This window comes from Hypanus sabinus, chromosome 28 (genome assembly GCF_030144855.1).
Source record: "Hypanus sabinus isolate sHypSab1 chromosome 28, sHypSab1.hap1, whole genome shotgun sequence".
Lineage (NCBI taxonomy): Eukaryota > Metazoa > Chordata > Chondrichthyes > Myliobatiformes > Dasyatidae > Hypanus > Hypanus sabinus.
In genome coordinates this window covers 23,577,672-23,598,266 of record NC_082733.1, presented here as the reverse complement: position 1 = coordinate 23,598,266, position 20,595 = coordinate 23,577,672, and the positions used below count along the sequence as shown (strand labels likewise).

The following is a 20,595-nucleotide window of genomic DNA, read 5'->3' as shown; positions in this document are numbered from 1 at the left end:
TCCCACCAATAAACACATATCCTTCCATAGGCAAGGTGACCATATTTGTATCAAATGTTCCTGGAGTGGTCTCACCACAATATATATAATAATGGCAAGAATTCTTTGCTTGTTGTTATTTTCTTTTTTGATAATCAGTGACTTGGGACACATGCCAAGATCTTTCTAACAATATTAGTCATTAAGTATAGTTAAACTTGATAAAAGCATATTCCTTTTGCACTGTTTTTTGGTAGTTTATAGATTTTCATGTCTTTGTACAGTACTACTTTTGCAAAACAGGATTTTGAAAATAAATAAAATCTTCTCGTGCATTCCACTTTCAAACTGCAACATAAGGGATTCACTAGGAAGTCACTGATAATATTTGCATGTGTATCTCTCAGTTACCTATTTTATACAGATCCTTACCACACTCATCTACAGTACATTCTAAGGCTAGAGAATGAAGAACAAAATTGTTCTGTTGGTTGTGTGTTCCTTTGCAGTGGCATGCATAAGACATTAATTGATTGAATTCTTTTCCACTGTCCTAACTCTTCTCAATTATCTGATTCTTCACTTTAATTATGACATTGGAAGGAAGAGCAAAATTTGTTGGCTATGTGGAAAATTTGATGTAGAGAGTTTTAAATGGTAAATTTGTATTGGTTATCCTTATAAAAAAAAACAAAAAAATAATGTGATTTAGACTTGTTCAAATAATCTAAAACTGAATTCCTGTGCCGATTTATGAAAACTAGCATTATGCATGGCATTATCACTTCCAAACAAAACTTATCCATAAACATTGCATTATGCATGACATTTCATTGCAATGTGAACTATGTGCATTTCAAAACTACAACAGACCTTTTTCTTGAAACTGATGAATGTCATCTGATCTTCAGTGTTTTCTGAAGAATTCTATTTAATTTAAGAGTACAAGTTCAAGTTTATTGTCATCTACCTATACAACCAAATGAAACAATGTTCCTCTAGACCATGGTGCACCCACAATACATGTATCACATACAGCACATAAAACAAAATATTACCACAAATAAGTTAATAAAATATAATTCAAAATTCATGTAAAGTGTGCAGCACAAGTAAACAGTATACAGGTCGCCGTCCTAGTGATAAGACCTTGGTGGTGGTAGGGTATTCATTAGTCCCACAGCCTGGGGAAAGAAGCTTTTACCCAGTCTGGTGATCCAAGTCCTGATTGCTCCTATACCTTCCTCCTGATATTGGAGGATCAAAGTGTTTGTGGGATGGGTGGTAGGGATCCTCAACAATGGTTGGTCCCTTCATATACAATGCTCCCAGTAAATGTCACAATTGTCTCACTGGGGAGGGAGATCCCGGTGATCCTTTTGGCAGTTTTAACTATCCTCTGTAGGCTCTTGCAGTTCCTTGCAGGTTTTATACCACCCAATGATGCAGCCACTTACAACGCTCGATCATGCTTCTGTAGAAAGTTGTTAGAATAGGGCTGAGAGCCTTGCATGCCTCAGTCTCCTCAGAAAGTGTGGGCACTGCTGTGCCTTCTTGACTAATGAGGAGGAGGTGAGGGTCCAGGTTTGATTGTCCATTATGTGCACATCAAGGAGCTGTAGGTGCATGAGCCTTGTAGAACGTTTGTCAAATTAGCAGCCAAGTAATCCGATTTGCATTGCTTGTAATATTACCTGATTTGTTCTGACCAGTACAGTCTATGCTGCTGAAAACCAGATGTGCCCTTTGTTTCATGTCTGCTGTTCTGTGCCTTCAAGCATTCACTCTGAGATTTTTAATAGTAGTTTAAACAAGATTATGTCACTGGCTTATGTCACTGCAGCCAGTGAAGATGGGGATGGAGCCTATAATGTAGAGAAAAGAAAACATTTCATTTGGTTTACTGTAGAATTTTTAATAATGATGCGGGAACTTTAGGTTGTTCAAGTCCAAGTGATATATTTGACCGATACTGAGCAGATTTGCTTCTTTACCAATCTGGTTGAAGTATTTGAATAGAACTTGCAGATATTTGGTGTTTATGAAGTAAATAGTCAAGTACATACTCAGAAAATTTTGTAATTTCATATCTACTACTTGTGACATTCTGTGGCAAGTTGCAGTGCGAAGTTGCAATCTAAAGTTGTGATTGCTATAAATGGTAGTTTTTTGGTTAAGATAACACACTCTGATGAATGATCATTATGAATTAAAGGAAAGGCTCATTTTAAAACTGGAGGTTAAAAGCTTTCATTTTGTAAGAAGGTGTGCTAAGATGGACAAGAAGACATAGGAGCAGAATTGGGAGTTCATCCCATCGAGTATACTCCACCATGCCATCATGGCTAATTTATTAATCCTATTGTCCTGCCTTCTCCCTTTAACCTTTAACGTCCCTACTAATCAAGAACCTATCAACCTCTGCTTTGTATATTTATTTATTTTTTAATTTATCGAGCTACTTTGACGCGCCATCCCATATTTAATCACAGGACAATCACAGGACAACTTACAATGACTAATTAACCTACTGACCAGTGCATCTTTGGACTGTGGGAGGAAACCAGAGCCCCAGAGAAAATCCATACATTCCACAGGAGGATGAACAGACTCTTTATAGAGGGCGCCAGATAATTTCAACTCTGAACTTTGAAGCCCTGTGCTGTAATAGCGTTTGGCTAATCACTATGCTACCGTAGCGCCCAGTGACTTTGCCTCTACAGCCATCTGTAGCAATGAATTCCACCGATTCACTACCCTATGATTTTATTATTCTATATTTTCCAATCATTTCCCTTTTTCCTTATTTTATGTAGGAAGTAGAAGTTTCCATTAAATAATGTGACAAGTGAATTGCAATAATTAGAATAGATTGTCATAGATTAGATGTATTTTTAATATACTAATTATATTATGTATTTTCTATTCATATGTTATGAATATTGTCTGTCATATTGATTTCTTAATTTCTGTGTATGAACAGAACACTTGTTTATGTATTTACAGGATGTGGATATTGCTGGCGAAGCCAGTATTTATAGCCCAGCTATTATTGTTTTTGAGAAGTTAATGGTGAGCCATCCTTGTTGTGACGGGCTGAGGAGTCTGAAGATTTAGATATAGTGATGATGAAAGTCAGGTGATATTATCTCTCAGGGTGATGTGTGACAGATGGTGCTGATAGATGGTGCTGTTGCCATGCACCTCTTGTACTGGCTGTTCCCTTGCACCTACTGGGTGGCAGTGTTTGAGTTTGAGAGACTCCTGAAGTTTCATAGATGGATAGCTACAGTGCTTTTAAATGCTGCAGACACATCCGCCATGTGTCAGTGATGGAGGCAGTAGAGAATCGAGTGCCAATCAAACAGATTGTTTTGTCTTAATTCTAAATGAAATATATGCAGAAAACAGAATGGGCCAAATTTATTTCTTCAAGCTGCTAATAAAAAAAACAAATGTTTAAACTTTTAGTAGCAAGGTCTTGGTTGTTTGAGTCCTAAGTGTAAAAGACACCTAATGTAATTCCTGTTTTCTAATTGACTTACAAATATATTCAAATTGTTTTTGATTGGTTAAGAATAAATGTAGAAGAAAATTGCATATAATTTTCTACTTTTACCATCTTTTGAGTTCATAGAGCTCACAGCTTCATCCAACTGCTGAATTTCAGAGAATTGTGCAATGCTCTTGTGTATTGATGTCGAAGCATGAGTTACAGGGTGATCAGACATGGGGAATGGTTGTACAGCTCCCCACTCTGTATATCTTTGGTCCTCATTTTATAAAGATGGACTCTGATCAGAAATTGCATTCTTTACCAAATGGGAAACAAAATTTGGAAGGAGGAACTGAGATACAGTAAATCATATTACTCCAGTGATCAGATTTGGTGGATGTCAGAGTTTATTGACTTTTCCTCTGATCTAATAAAGTGGTTTGTGTTATGACATCTGATCTAGGGAGAATAAGTAAAAGAAAATATCAGGGCTTGTTAATATCTATATAGTACACTACCAGTAATAATACTATCTGTAACATAACATGTACAGCAATTGAAGCTATTTCTTTACCTGTATTGCAATTGCTGTGCATGTCTGGATTCAAACTGTGGTGTTTGTACAGCTGCTGCATAAATTTACAAAAATCAAGCTTCATTAAATAGGATGATAATTGCAAAGAAATTTATAATGTTATGTTCTTCTCTAGGTCTGGAAATCTTGTCCCCAATCTCATTACCTAGGAATCTGTACAAGTTACTATTCTACCCACTGGGACACTGTCATCACTGCAGCAAGCCAATGTTTACCATTGTCTATCCTAAGTGTTATCCTCTGATGGAGACCCCTATGGCTGCCTTGTATAATGGGTAATTATAGAAAAAAATTATTGTATTTCAAATATCCATTGAGATTTTTGCTGAAATGAAAAATACCAGTACCCAAAGGAAAGTGCATATTTTTTAGTTGATTGAGAAGTGAGTGTATTAAATTGCAACAAAGGCAAAACAGTTGCATATTTTTATATTATCTTACCGAAATCAAATTTTGCACATTCTTGCTACTGAGGAATACTTTAGTAATTTTTGCATTAATTATGTGTAATATCCTAATGGAATTTAAGCTATGTACTTGGAACTTCCCTTAAGATAATTAAGATTCTCTCTGTCATGAAAGTTTGAGCACAGTAATTGTGTGTTGTCTTCATGAAACATTCCCCATTGTTTCAGAATCTAGTTGAACATTCACTATTTACTTATGTCTGCGTAACTGAGTAGTCATGGTTGTTTAAAAGTCTTTCTCAAGAGGCAGTAGGTCATAGAACGTAGAAGAGTACAGCACAAGAACAGGCCCAGGATATGGTATCAAACTAACTAAATTAGTAATCAAACGCCCAACTAAACTAATCCCTTCTGCCTACGAAGTGTTCACATCCTTCCATTTCCTGTACATTCATGTACCTATTTATTTAATGCCTCTGTCATATTTGCCTCCACCATCACCCCCCACTGGCATCACATTCCAGGCACACGCCAATAAAAAAAAACCTGCCCCACATATCTCCTTTGAACTTAACTCTCTCTCACTTTAAATGCATTCCTGACATGTGGAAAAAGTTTCTAGCTGTTCACTTCATCTGTGTCACTTGTCGTCCTCCTTGCCTTCGAAGAGAAAAAACCCGAACTTGTTCATCCTATCCTCAAATGTCATGCTCTCTAATCAGAACAACATGCTGGTAAATCTTCTCTGAACCCTTTCTAAAGATTCCCCTTCCTTCCTATCATGAAGCAACCAGAACTCTGCACAATACTCCAAATGTGTTCTAACCAGAGGTTTATCCAATTGCAGCATTACCTTATGGATCTTGAACTCAGTCTCCTGACTAATAAAGGCCAGACCACTATATACCTTCTTAACCATCCTATCAAATTGTACTGCAACTTTGACGGTCTATGGAGGCGGATCCCAAGATCCTTTTGTGCCTCCAAACTGTCATGTATCCCTGTATTCTGCCTTCAAGTTCCACCTTCCAAAATGATAGTGTCACTCTTCTCTGGATTGAACTCCATCTGCCACTTCTCAGCCCAGCTCTGTATCCTATCAATGTCCCATTGTAAACCATGACATCCTTCTACATTATCCACAACTCTACCAACCATACTGACGTCTGTGAACTTACTAACCCACTTTTTTCCAATACCTCATTCAACTAATTTATAAAAATATCAAAGAGAAGGGATCCCAGAACAGCCCCCCCCCCCCCCCCCCCGGAGCATGACTGGTCACCATATTCCATGCAGAATTGCTGAATTCCATGCAGGATACGCTCCATCTACTCCCACCGTGTCTTCTATGGGCAGTCCAATTCTAAACCTATGCAGCCAGGTGCCAGGTTTTCTTGGATTCCATCCCTCCTGACTTTCTAAATGAGCCTGCCATGGGAACCTTGTCAAATTCCTTATTAAAATCCATATACACCATATCCATTGCTCTGCCTTAATCAACTTGTTTTGTCACTTCCTCAAAGATTTCGGTCAGACTCACCAGGCATGACCTGCACTTCACCAAATCGTATTGACTATTCCTACTCAGTTAGGACCTCACCCACACCTTATACCATCAAGCACATATTCCCTTCTTTATCCTTCAGTGGTCTTATCTTCTCCCTAGTTATCCTCTTGCTCTTGACATACATGACAAAAGCCTTGGGATTCTCTTCAGTCTAACTTACCAAAGACTTTTTTGTTGACTCCTCCTGGCTTTCCTAATTCCCTAAGCTTTCTAAATCTTACGTATAATTCCTTTTTCTTCTTGACTAAATCCATAACTTCTCAGCATTCCCTTACCTTGCTATTTTTGTCCTTCCTCCTTACTGGTACATACAATATCTCTCCTGTGCCCTTTGCAGTTGGTCTTTGAACACCCTCCATGTGTCATATGAAAGTTGTCCAAAAACAGTTGTTACCAATTAAGTTTCTTGCCTAATACTCTGATAGTTTGCCCTGCTCCAATTTAATACTCTCACAAGAAGTCCTTATCCTTATCTATAGCTATCTTAGAACCTAAGGAGTTGTGATCATTGTTCTCTAACAGTTCTCCCACAGATATGTCAGTCACCTGTCCAGGCTTAATACCCAACACTAAGTCCAGTAAGGCTCCTGTGTTAGACTATCTACATATTGATTTATGAAACCCTCCTGGATACACCTAAGAAGTTCTGATCCACCTAAACCTTTTGCACTTAGGATGTCTCAGTCTACATTAGAGAAGTTGAAGACACCCATTGCAACAACCCAGTTGCTCTTATACCCAATATTCTCTCTAAGCTGTGTGTGCACACATCTTTTGCTACTAGCATACAGAAGAATTTAAGCTGCACACAAAAGATTGTCTCCCTCTACCTCAGTGGCATGTTAAGTATATTTCACAATCTGACACATTTCCTTTTCTGCTGCGGGCAGTGTTGACAACGTGGAGTTTGTGATGATTTGTCTGCAGATTTTAGAGCTGGCTTATTTGTTGAATAAGTTCTTCAGTGTGCACATGTTGTTATCAGTGGGCAAAAAAATTGTACAGCTCAAGAGTTTTCTGCACACTGGTCATTACAAATTAGTAGGAGCATTGTCACCTTTCCCTAACCTGCATGCATAGCTCTTCCTCAAGGTCCTGCTGGCTATAGTTTGTATATAGATGTATATAGGTGGTGGGGCAGGGGTTATATTTCAATCTAATTTGCATGATTGCATCTTTCTTATTTTTGAGTTCTACCCATATAGACTCGTAGGACAAGCCCTCCATTATCTCCCTTTTGAACACAGCAATGATATTGTCCCTGATTACAAGTACAACTCTCCTGACTCTTTTGCCTCCTTTATTTTAATCTTTTCTAAAATGTTGAAACCCTAGAAAATTAGACATTCATTCCTATCCCTCTCTCAACCAATTGTCTTATGGTCACAACATTATAGTTTCTTGTACTGATCCATGCTTTTAAGTGCACCACTCTTAGCCATGTACTCCTAGCAATAAAATACACACACTTGAAACTCTCTGTCCCATACTTTCTATTACCTTGCTCCTACCTGTTCTTGCTCGTCGTGACCTCTACCTTCCTTTCAATCCCTCCTTTTCCTGACCTTGTGTCCTGGGGTTCCTGCTCTCCGCCAAAGTAAGTTTAAACTCTCACAAACAGCGTTAGCAAACTTCCCAGCCAGGATTTTGGTTCCTTTCCAGTCAGGGTGTAACCTGTCTTATTCAGGTCACCCCCTGCTCCAGAAGAGGTTCCAATGATCCAACAACCTGAAACCCTGCCCCCTGCACCAATTTCTCAAGCACACATTCATCTATTCTATCTTCCTATTCCGACCCTGACTATCACGTGGCACTGGGAGGAATCCGGAGATTACTTCCTTTGAGGTCCTGCCTTTCAGTCTCTTTCCTAACTCTCGATACTCAGTGCATAGGCCAGCATTAGGACATGGACTTATAGCCTGTTCTGATATTCCTCTGTGAGAGTATAGTTTCATAGGTGTAATCAATTCTATCAGATATTAATGCAACACCTGTTTCATCTACGTCTGTGGTTCAAATGGATCTCGTACCTCAATTTCAGAATGAGTGTCATGAACACATCCAACAAATAACTTCAGTAAGATCGGATGAACAATTCCTTCATTCAGTGATTAATTTTTTTGAAAAATGCTTTGGGATTTTTGATAGGAGGGCCTCTCAGGGTCGACCATGGATTTGCATTCTAGCTGTGATACAGAAGACAGTCAGCAGGCCATGGCACTACAATATGGAGGGCAACCTGTTGGCCATGCAGCAGGCTCCCCCCTCCTTGTAGCTGATGAATCCTAAGGGACGGCAAAGCCCGATAGAGTTTTGCACCAGCAGTGTTGCAGGAGTCACCAGTCCGCATTGAACTTAACCAAGGGTTGCCTTAGGGACTCCAGCTCCAGAGTTTTCCTTTGGGTTTACTCCCGAAGCCGCCTTCTTGAGTGGGTATAGCTGTAAGGCAGTGGAGGTTTGAGATCAGAGTTCTCCTTCTCCTAGGTTTGCAGCAAACCATGGCTGAAGAACCCTATCTGCCCGGAACAACTTGTGTTTAAGGTGCCAGTAACCTGATTTTGCTCCTTCTCCTGTCAGTGGAAATGAATTCACTGGGCTTAGTAGCTAAGCCACACACAAAGACCAGGAGCTGGACTTGGTTCTTAGAAGCTTTTTGAGATGTACGCTATTGGGAACACTTAATAGGTAGTGGGAGCTTATTCCCACTACCCCCTCTTCCTCCCCCCACCCACCTGGCTACAACAACCTTAAGGAACTGTTTTTTGATATGGATGATAAGATACCACACAAAATATATTTCCTATGGTCTTTCTAAGAAAATTGCAGTATTGACTCAAAATGTTTCATTGTATGGCGGATGTAACGCTTACTCTGGGTCATCATCCAAATTCTCGTTTTCAGAAAAATTTCGAGACTTTCAGTTCCATACCAAACCACAAAAGAGCACTAGTGTTTACAGTGGTGCTAGAAAGTTTGTGAACGCTGTAGAATTTTGAGCTAAAATGTAATCAGATCTTCACACTAGTCCTGAAGCTAGATAAAGAGAACCTGATTAAATAAATAACACAAAAAACATCATACTTGTTCATTTATTTATTGAGAAAAGTGATCCAATATTATATGTATTTGTTGCACTTTCAAGGAACTCTGTACTCATATGCCTAGATCTTTTTGCCTAGATCAAAACATGCCAGGTACCTGCCATTCGCTATGTATGTTCTACCCTGGTTTAATTTCCCAAAATACATCATTTGCACTTCCATACTCCAATCGTTTGTCCACTTTCCCAGCTGAAAAATATCCCATTGTAAATGTAAACAGTTCTCTTCACTGTCCAACCTGTTTCTAAGTTTGCCATCATCTGCAATCGTACCAATCATGACAGCAACACTCTTAGCCAATCTTTGATATATATGATGAATAACAAGGAACCACAGCATCAATATTTGCAACACACCACCAATCAAAGACCTGCAGTCTGAAAAAACAACCCTCCATTACTACCCTTTGCCTCCTACCACTTAGTCAGTTTTGTATCCAGTTGGCTAATTCATTGTAGATCCCATGTGTTCTAACCTCTGTACCAGTCTACCATGAGGTTCCGTGTGAAAAACCTTGCTAAAGTCCATTACCCTACTACCCTGCCCTCATCAGTCTCTTGTCACTTCAAATAAAACCTCAAATCAAATTCATAAAACATGATATCCCAAAGTCATGCTGACTATCCATGTACTCTTGGATTTCTAAACCCATGAACACTACCTCACTACTTCTTTTAAAATTTCTGCTTTTGCACTACTTACTACTTACTGTAATTCAGTTTATTCTAGCTTTATCATGTATTGCATTGTACTGCTTTACTGCAAAGTTAACAAATTTTGTGACATATGCCAGTGATATTAAACCTGTTTCTGATTCATATGCAACAAATCAAGTTTGTCACAGTCCCTTCCCAAATAACTTTCCTATCACTGATACCAAGCTCACTAGCCTATAGTCCTCAGGCCTATGTCTGTTGCCTTTCTTAAATAAAGGTACAACATTAACCATCCTCCAGTCTTCCAGTACCTCACCTGTAGCTGACAAAGTAACAAAAATCTCTGCCAAGGCCCTTGCAAGCTTCTCCCTTACTTCCCAAACATCCTAGGATGCACCTGATCAGGACACAGGGACTTATCCATCTTTTATACTTTTTAGGACTGCCAGCACCTCCTTAGTCTTAATGTTGATATGCTCCAGAATATCACTGTTGCTTTCCCTGAACTCACTAATTTCCATGTCGTTCTCCACAGATAATGAATATGAGAAGTATCCATTTAAGACCTTGCCCATTTCCTGTACCTCTACGTGTAGATTACCACGATAATCCTCAAAGGGACCCACTTCCTCCCTGCTGTCCTTATACTCTTTAATATACTGAGAGAATACTTATGATTCTCCTTTATCTCATTGCCAAGGATATCTCATGTGCTCTTTTTGTCTTCCTAATTTCCTCAAGTATAGTTCTACATCCCTTTTACTATTAAAGGGATTCTGTTGATCCTAAGTTCTATGCCTGATTTATAGGTATATGAGACTCCCTTTTTCTTGGCCAGACCCTTTTCAACCAAGGTTTCCTAATCTTTCCAGCATTGCCTTCATTCAAGAGCACAATGCCTTTCAGCTGTTCCTATCTCACTTTATTAAATAAAAACACTTGTCATATGTCCCTTTACCTGCATACAGCCTCTCCCAATCAACTTTTGAGAGTTACTGCATAAAGCCATTGAAATGTTCTTTCCTCCAATTAAGGATTCAAACTTGAGGACCCGTCACGTCGTCTTCTATTACTATCTTGAGACAAAGGTAACTATGGTTATTGGTCCCAAAGTCCTCCTGACTAACACATCAGTAACTTATCCAGCTTCATTTGCTAGTCTGGAGGTTGAGTGTAACATTTTCTCTAGTCAAGAATCTACATATTGCTTCAGAAAAACCTTCCTGGACACACTTAGTAAATTCGGTCCCATCTAATCCCTTAAGCGTTATGGCAGTCCTTCTCAATCAATGTTATGGAAGTTAAAATCGCCCAGTATTACACCCGCTAAGATTTTCCTGTGTACAACCTCAAACTCCTGATTATTCATATGTATTAGTTTAAATTGTATGTCATATACGTTACTTTAAATGATATGAGAATGTCTCTAGAGTGACCAAAATCTGAGCCAAGATTTAAAAGGTATGGAATATTTCATAATGTCACTGTTTTGTATTCCTCTTGATCATGGTGATGTTAAGATTTTCAAGAATTCATTATGCTTTCCAAATTTCTGAGCTTTTCTGTTGTTAAAGCATGAGTGTGATATTACAACCTCCAAAGCCTCTCCTATATTTGAGTAGTTTAAGTATGAACATTAATACTGTAGATTGCTGTTGACCCTTTGAGTTTAATTTCAAAATCCTTTCAGAATTTTAATATGTTATCTGCCTTTCTAAGTAATAGCTATTAGATCAAACCTGAGTTACATTTTAATTTTACTCTCTCAGAATGCTGAGGTCACTTGTATAAGCATCTTTATTAGCTTGGTAGGTAGTAGATTGGTGGATACCTACCAGTAGTTAGGTTCTAATAGTTATCAGTTCTGGAGAGGTTTATAGTTACATTCATGAAATTTATTTCCAATTTCTATTCATTTGCTGAAAATGTAGCCAAAATAAATATTATTGAGTACAGAAGTTCTCAAAAAATGATTTTGAAATGTAGGCATAATTCATATAAGCTAAAACAAAATGTGGTCAAAAATCTATGCTATCTAAAAATAAATTCTCCTGAAGATGGGGAGGTCGAACTTGAGGAAAAAGTACATTTTAAGTAAAAATAAATCCTGATTGTAACCATAACTGCTTAAGGAAAATTGAACCTAATTTTATCCTTCAAAATGTATCTGATGAGTAACGGTTATAAATTCTGTTTTCACAGGAGAACAAAAATGAGCTTCGTAGCATACTGCTGCTCTGTCAAGTGTCTACAGCTTTTTGACTTGCTCAGATGATAGACCTCATAATGAGGAATGAATTACTGCCAGCACTTGGAAGAGACATTCCTGGGTGAAACTCTCTATGATGAGCACAGTTTGTCAGTAAGACCCTTATGATTTGCAAAAATCTGTGCCAAATTTTTTGGGAGATGGTCTGCAAAAATGATAATACTTTTCAATTTGTACTAATAACTATTACATTTCCACACAGTTGTGCAAATTCTTAATATTAATGAAAGTTACTGTCATAATTAGACATCAAGATGGTTTGAGACTCTGTCTTCTGTAAGTTAATGAATATAAGTACCAGGCGACAATGTGCAAACAAATAAATGAATACCAGTTTGGCTTAAAGAAATGAAGGACAAAGCTAACTTTGTTTGAAGTGGTTAATTACAGAATTTGAATGACTTTCTCCATAATTTCCTCTGTTATTAAAACCTAGGAATTACTTCATATCTGATAATATACCACAATTAGATTCTCAAATAAAATAGATCATGAAGCAGTTATGAGCAAATTGTATAGTATGGAGTACCCTGCATTACAGGGGCTGAATTTATAGCAAATAGTCTGTACCACAATTCTCTGTAAAGCGAAGTAGTGAATTCTGCACTTACTCTAAGAAACACAAATTTAAAAAATTGTTTATTTATTTCCTGTCTTATCATGTAATTTTCATGAGCATGATTTTCCTTCCTCAACGCAAATTTTTTGGTTAGTGATTTGTGAATTCTGTAAAGGTGAATTTCCTTTATCCATTAGGCTTTAACACATTATTACAGCTGTTGTAAGATCATTATTACAACCTGTCTGTAATAATTTTGGAACCATGGGCAGATTGAAGGGTCATTTAAAAACAGCTTTCAGTAATTCTGGTTGAATAACTAAACTTTAAAGATATGGCATTATCTTATACTTCCATACTTCATGATTTATATTTTAGCCGTTACTATTTACAAACGCAGTTGTCTCTTTGTAAGGTTACTACATTGTAGAAACCTGTTCATGTGCCATTTGCTGCTTGTACGTGACATTTGTGGGGAATGGGAGATCTAAGTGACATGCATTATAAAGCTGTACAGATTATTGGTTGTTGGTTTGATGCATCACGTACACAAAGTAAATTGATTTCATTAACAGAAGCAAAAGAAAGGGCACAAGTTTTGACCTGTGAAGAGAGTTTTAAAAATCAGACATGGGTGGCAATTAATTGAAAAATTATTGACCAAGATTACTAGATTTTGATGATATAATGTCAAAGGATTGAATTGCCTTTTCTTGCCCCGATATAATTTACGAGTTCATTATGTGAAATTTAAGAATTATTTAAGGAGGATTGGTCTAAGTAGTAGTCCGAGCACTCGAATCGAGTACGACGTTCTTGAAAGGGTTGTCTTTTGGTGGGAGCTCAGTTAGCTGTGGAGGCTGATTAGAGATCCACATAACCAGAATGTTAGGATGGATTTCCTTTCAAGTAGAATGCCTCTGTGTGACTTTGTTTAATGTGGCTGTCACCACACAGTTCCTGACTGATTGGTGTTGAGGTCCAGTGACTTGGAGAGCTCTTCACTGCTGCTGCCAGCTCCACCACTGAGGTCTTGGGTGATCATTCTGTCTGGAACCTCCCCCTTGACCTTACCGCCATGAGGGACCCTACCAGGAGCTAAGCTCCAGATAGCTAAACTCCAGACTTGCTCTCAGGATCTCCACCATGACAAGGTGATAGCCCTCGGAGAAGGCAATCCTTAGTCTAAGGGAGAACTCAGGTATTAAATAAAACTACTTTTCTTCAAAATATGAAGGAGTAATTGTTTAAGCAAACAGTGTTCAACGACAGCATTGCTTTCCTATACCCATGCTTCAATGTACAGTATATCTGAATAAAAATGATGAAAATTGGTTTCAGTTCCTTTTTGAATTGGCCAGTCACTGGATTTACACCAAAGTTCTGCTGCTGACTTGGTCTGCTTCTTTAAAAAGTTCTAAGTACAGCCTATGGGATCCTAGGTAATTGGAGCTGCTTCTAAATGCTTGGCATGACTACTCAAATGTCAACTCTGGGTTTAGGTCCAATACCTGGGAGGAAATGCCTTCCCTTGTTATTTTTTTTTAAATTTTAAGCCTGTTTTCCTTAACATCAGACTCTATGAATGTGAATTTCTTTTCCTTGTCTCCAATTTTGGTGATCTAAGTCACTCCTGGTCATCAGTTTTGAAATGAGACGAAATTATCTCTTGATGGAAGACAGTCATCCTTTAAAAGTTCAAACTGAATTTATAATCAAAGTAGTTTATTTCACCGTATACTTCCTTGAGATTTGTTTTCTTGCAGGCATTTACAAGAAAATAAAGGAATATAAGGGAACTTATGAAAAACCGTACATAAAGACTATCAACTAATGTGCAACTGACAAATTTTGCAAAAAAAAAGTGAATTAATAATACTGAGAACGTAAGTTGTACAGTCCTTGAAAGTGAGTCTATAGGTTGTGCCATCAGTTCAGAGTTGAAGTGAGTTAAGTTATCCACACTGGTTCAAGAACCTGATGATTTTAGGGTAATAGTTGTTCCTGAACTTGGTGGTGGGGACCTAAGGCTCCTGTATTTTTTGCCCGATGGTAGTCGCAAGAAGAGAACTTTGGAATTCTCTGCCCAAGAGATCTGTACTTCAGCATATTTAAAAGAGCATAGAATTTTAGATGCTGAAAGTACTGAGGGAAATGGGATTCAGTGCAGGAAAGTTGCAGATTTTATTGTCATGATTTTATTGCAAAGCAGGTTTAACACTTGAATGGCCTACTCTTTATTTTGTTTGTAAATTTCTGTATAAGTAAGCCTTTTTTAAAAATCATTCCTCACTTCAATTGACTGTTAGAATTTTAGTTGCTTCTATACTGTATATTTGTGTAGCACATAGAGAAAAATCTTAATTGTACTGCATGCCATCCATCTCTAACAGATGAGGCTCTTTCATGTGTGCAAATTCTTTGTCTAGCAGCGCTATCTGATCCATTCTTACAGGAAAAGGAATAACCTAAAAGCTTTAATTTGTATGAGAAATCATTCAATATGAATGCTGAAAGTACTGAAAATTTGACCAGAAAAATCATGATAGTTGAGATATTATATGATGTAGTTTGCCAAATGTATTTTATACTTTGTGTTTTGACCAGTTTTTATTTACCTATCGAAGCAGCTGTAAAGGCATTTGCCCAAGTCATTCTCAAGACAGATCTGTCTTGTTCACCACTTCATTGATTGGGAGGTTAGTTCATCATCCATTAGTGGCTTGCTCATAGTCATTACATAATACAATATGCTATATTCCTTGAAAATGTCATTTACACTTGGTGGTTGCAAAGAATCTTAAGTGTGCATTAAGCCTCCATTATCTGCTTTCACATTCCTTAATGCTAGCCAAGATAGTCGAGGTGAGATATTTTGAATGGAATTCTCTGGTCAGGGATCTGAATATAGAAATATGGCTTGTGCACTCCAGGCCCATTGAGTGGAAAGTGCCAAACTGTCTCTGCTTCCAAATTATCACTGATGAAAAGAACTGTTAATCTTGAGGTATTTCTTTTGGAAAGATTTATAGATCTACAGCACTTAATGAATTAGACTTCACCTTGAGCCTACTCCTCTCTTTTCACAGCTTGAAAAGAACAACAACCTACTTTTACTTAGCCCAATTATTGGCATAATAAATAGAAATAGCTCCATGGCTTTTATGTTTGTGTAGAATTGAGATTTAATCTCTTGGTGCCTTATAGTCATTGATTCCTCTTCCCAGAATGATCTGAGAATGTAAACATTTCAATGGAATAGTGGTGCAGTAAAAATTTGAGAGTAGGGCTCCTTTTATAGCATGTGGAATAGATCAGTTACTTGGCATTTTTAAAAGATTGTGTTCTTGTTCCAGTTTCAGTACTTTACTAGCAACAGCACACGTTTTGGCAGTAGTGAAATGACCACAATCCAACAACAGCAATAGTTGAGCAGCACCTAAATCTTTTTTCTTTTTGCATGATTACAATAACTACTTTCATATGAGTAAAATTTTGCACACAACCAGAAGCTCACCAGTAAGTATTGTAGGATCCATCAGCTTGGTTTGGTTCTGTCTACCTAGCCTACTGCTTGTGATTTGATACAAAATTCTGTGGATTTTTCATTATCCAGTTGAACAAAATCAACTTTTTTTTGGGGGGAGGAGTGTGAGGTGGTCTGTACCTCTTGAATTGCCTCATTTAAATATATCAAGTTACAACCAACAGGAATGTAGTGTTTTAACATATACTTTCATGTATTACCAGCCGAGCTGCTTCAATTAAGGATGACTATTTAAGACCACAAAAAAAATCTGCAGATGCCAGAAATCCATAGCAACACACACAAAATGCTGGAGGAACTCAGCAGGTCAGACATCATCTATGGAAAAGGGTCTCAGCCTGAAACGACTGTTTACTTTTTTCCTGGCCTTCCGAATTCCTCTGGCATTTTGTATGTTTATTTAAAACTCGCCGTCACCTGGAATAGTAAAAGTAACTGCACAATGGTGTAGCAGCCAGTGTTCCTACCACATAACCCTAATGTGTTGTGCATTACCCAGTGTGTTCCAGTTTCCTCCCACATCTCAAAAATGTTCTGGTGGGTAAATTGCCATTATAAAATACCACATGCGTAGATGAGTTTCTGAAGTACTAAGGAGGAGTTGTTGGGCATGTAAAGAAAAAAATATTAGAGAAAGAAGAAAAATGGAACTGGCGGGATTGTTTTGCATGGAGCAAGCATGGACCCTGGGGATCAAATGATCTTCTTCTGGGTCATAATGACACAAGCAAGATGTATAAATTTCCCCTTGTCCGCTTCCCAAAAACACAGGAGAACTGAACAAAGTTACAGTGTGCAGTGTTCAGTTTTTAAACTTCAAAACCCCCCCCTCTCAATTGCATACACATGCACAACATATTGGGGTGAGCATCAGATGTGGGGCAAGATCGCAAGTGAAGGAATTTTTGGATTTGATGAATTGTACTTTGTTTTTGGCTTTCCAAGTTCAAGCCTCGCATTTGAAATCACGTAAGATTTATGGTGCACACTTATTACGTGTAAATTTATCACTTCACTTCATTATGAATATGCCGTTACTATATTTGATTATTTGAATGATGTGTGCTTTAAATTTACATTATTATCTTGTAATCCTCAGTATTGTGGCAATTCTGCCATCTAGTAAGAAAACTGGCAGAGCTGGTCAGATAATTGCTCTACAATTCTTGTTCCCTTATTTTGTTTAGTTAGGCTGCAATTTCATTCAAAGCTATCATTACAGTTAATCTGAATGATAATGGAACTAGTTGTTTTGATTCTATTTTCAACTGTACCATGTAAGCAACATTACTATCATTTTTAACAATGTACAAATGGTTAGTTTCTTTCATAGTGATTTCTTGATTTCCTCCCTTCTTCCAGTATAAGCTATGGTTTTAGGTGCCATACATGTAGCATCCACACCAGGACCACGAGACTCAAAAATAATCATTTCCCCAAGCAGTAAGGCTGATCAACACTTTCACCCACTAACCCATCACCACTACATTATCATTTCTTGTCAGGCACTCTAGTAGCTAGCATCACTTAATGGAAATAAAATCAATGTGTCTCTTCTTATTGTGTTATTTTCCTTCTTGTGTTTTTCTTTGTGCTGCATCAGATCTGGAGTAACAATTATGCTGTTCTCCTTTAAATTTGTGTGCTAGAAATGACATTAAACAATCTCAAAACTTGAGTCTTGAACTTTATAACTTAGGTTAACTATATATTCATGGGACATTTATATATTAAATATTGCATTGATTAAGGTGATTGGGCATCTTTCAACTTTGGACCATTCCCGTAACTCAGGCAGACCTAGGATAGAGTGCTTTTTTTAAGCTGCTGTGGTGGCTAGTTTTAAGACGGCTTTTTAGGCAAATCTGTCCACAACTGGTCTGGAATTTGCTGTGTACTACAGCCAGAATGACCCAGAATACCAACGTACAATGTGAGGACAATCTTTCATATGGACATTTCCTTTCACCTCTCTGTACCTGTATTCTAGCCAATTGTAAAGGTTTTTCTGCCAAGTCTTGCAGGCTCCAGCTGATCCATTAAAGGAAGCCAAGAACATGGCCTACATTAGACTAAACAGATAGGGGATACAAACTGACAGTGAAAATGCAGTAAAATAGATTGAAAGCAGAAAAGATTAGATAAAACCAAAAATATGTGAATAAAATGATAAAAAAGTACATTGGGCATAGCATTGTGGGTCGAAGGGCCTGTATTGTGCTGTAGGTTTTCTGTGTTTGTCTGTCATAAGTATAAATGGAAAATATCCATAGAGGTATAGTACAGGTATTTAAAAAATATCAAAGGACAAAAGAAAATAGAATTAAATGACTTGATGAAGGAAAGGATTCCTCTCATGCTTAGAATCTGTTGGTTTGCAGAAAGAAAATTTCTCCCTATTGAATATCAAAAATTCTTGTTTATAAAGATTACAGCTTTGGTTCTCTCTTGCACCTTTAGAGCCAGCCACCTTGCTCTGAGCTTCTCAGCCTTCCGATAGTCTCCACTCTAATGCATTTTAAATTTGGAACATGCCAATTGTCAGCTATCAATTATCTGAGCAGTTTCTAAAATATTTTATATTTAGCAGATTGGGGGCCCATTGAATGAGAGGTGACATGATGCTAGTGTGTCTTCCAAACAGATTAAACAGTGTGACAATATATATACGCTTGCCTAAAACCCACCTTCAGAAGCAGAATTGAGTATGCAGTTACACTTCACACATCTGAAATGGGATTAGTTTCTAGACAACTACCTTCATAAATACTTTTAAATAGTATTAAAGTTTTGGGGTATATTGTCAAATTTGATGCAAATGAAACTTTATATAGATAAAAATCTTGCATCTGTTTTATATTGACCTATAACTTACTGCCCATTACACTGCTGGCATTTAGTGCAGCAAAGGAGGTCCTCCATCTCTGGTGGTGTTTAGGGCTTCCCTCATGACAGTAGCTTCCTCTTGGTTGTTGACTTATAAGAGCAACTATTATATGTAACCCATTTTAATCAAAAAAGATTAGCGAAAAACTGGCTTAACTTCTCTGAATACTCATTTTCAGGAAGAGGGCATTACTCATTCATTACATTATCATAATTGCCCTTGAGAAGATGATGGTGAAACTCCACATTGCACACTAGTAGAACGCCAAAATTGATGCAGTCTTTCATTGATTGTAATGGATATTATTCTAAGGATTTATTGAGTATGCACACAAGAAAATGAATCTCAGGGTTGTATATTGTGACATATATATGCTTTGATAATAAATTTAATTTGACTTTGACATTGTCATCTGCAGCTTCTGTAATGAGGGTGGTAGACTAGTCCTAGAATGTTGTTGGATGTTCCATTGTTTATAGTAAGGCAAAATAGAAAAAGCAAACTGCATTTGTGGACATTTGGGGTGCAGGGCAGTGTGGTATATTAAACTGAAGATGCTGGAAACACTCAGCAGATCAGGCAGTATCTGTGAAAACAGAAAGAAAGCTCGTGTTTTGGGTTGAAGACCTTTTGTCAGAACTAGGGAGAAGAAAATAAATTCATGCTAAACATGGGGGAGAGATGGGTAGGACAAAGAGAATTTCTCAAATGGGAACGGGCCAGCATTAAGGTGATGACAATCTGTTCATGAACCCTACTGATGTAGTCAGTGAGGGAAGTTGGAGAGTTGGAAAACAAAAGAATGCGGCTGTAATTTTAATAATGGTAGTTACTATTCACATTCTATCACCTCCAGTAAACTGGAGGCGGAGGAGGGGATGTGATTTTGCCTCAAAGCAAATAGCTGCTTGCACAATAGCAATGTCATCAATTGTTTTAAAGGGTGAAAGTGTATTCTCCCAAGAAAAGTGAGGTAATGTCTCCAGATAAATGCATTGAAGGATATGTACAGATAATGTATGCGCATAAAACAGTCCCTTATAGCAGTGTGGTCACCAAGCTCACTTATCAACAAACTTCACTCTGGCTCACTGTAGCATTATCACCAAGCTGCAGCATTCATTTGAAGAAAACACCAGGTTGAATGTTTACAGTCTTCAAAAGGCATTGACTTATCCATTTTCAAGCATTAATTTGGCATTTGGTCATCTGCAATATATCCGATGAAATCATTCTTCTTAGGTTCATCCATCTGCAGTTACAGTACGGCAAGAATTCATTCTTGAGCTAGGAATAATTATACGCTGTTGCTAAAAAATAAATTAAGGCAGAAGAACACATACACTTGGTGGCCACTTTATTAGGTACACATGTAAATCTGCTCGTTAATGCAAATATTCATTCAGCCAATCATGTGGCAGCAACACTATATAAAGGCATGCAGACATGGTCATGAGGTACAGTTGTCGTGCTGACCAAGTATCAGAATAACAAGGAAATGTGATCTAAGCGACTTTAACCATGGAATG

The 20,595-nt window shown here is 37.7% G+C and overlaps 1 protein-coding gene across 4 annotated transcripts in view; it reads left to right on the top strand.

Annotated features, from left to right (window-relative positions):
* Nucleotides 1-14,006, top strand: part of lrrc28 (leucine rich repeat containing 28) — an 88,248-nt gene extending 74,242 nt beyond the window's left edge. For 2 of the 4 annotated variants that reach the window (XM_059952716.1, XM_059952715.1), the window contains exons 10-11: nucleotides 4,186-4,345; nucleotides 12,007-13,998. In XM_059952716.1, the coding sequence (XP_059808699.1) occupies nucleotides 4,186-4,345; nucleotides 12,007-12,079 (233 nt within the window). In that variant the 3' untranslated portion in view covers nucleotides 12,080-13,998. Of the gene's footprint in view, nucleotides 1-4,185; nucleotides 4,346-12,006 lie in introns of all 4 variants that reach the window. The other 2 variants (XM_059952717.1, XM_059952714.1) reach the window with 2 other exon arrangements.
* The last annotated feature ends 6,589 nt before the right edge of the window (nucleotides 14,007-20,595 follow it).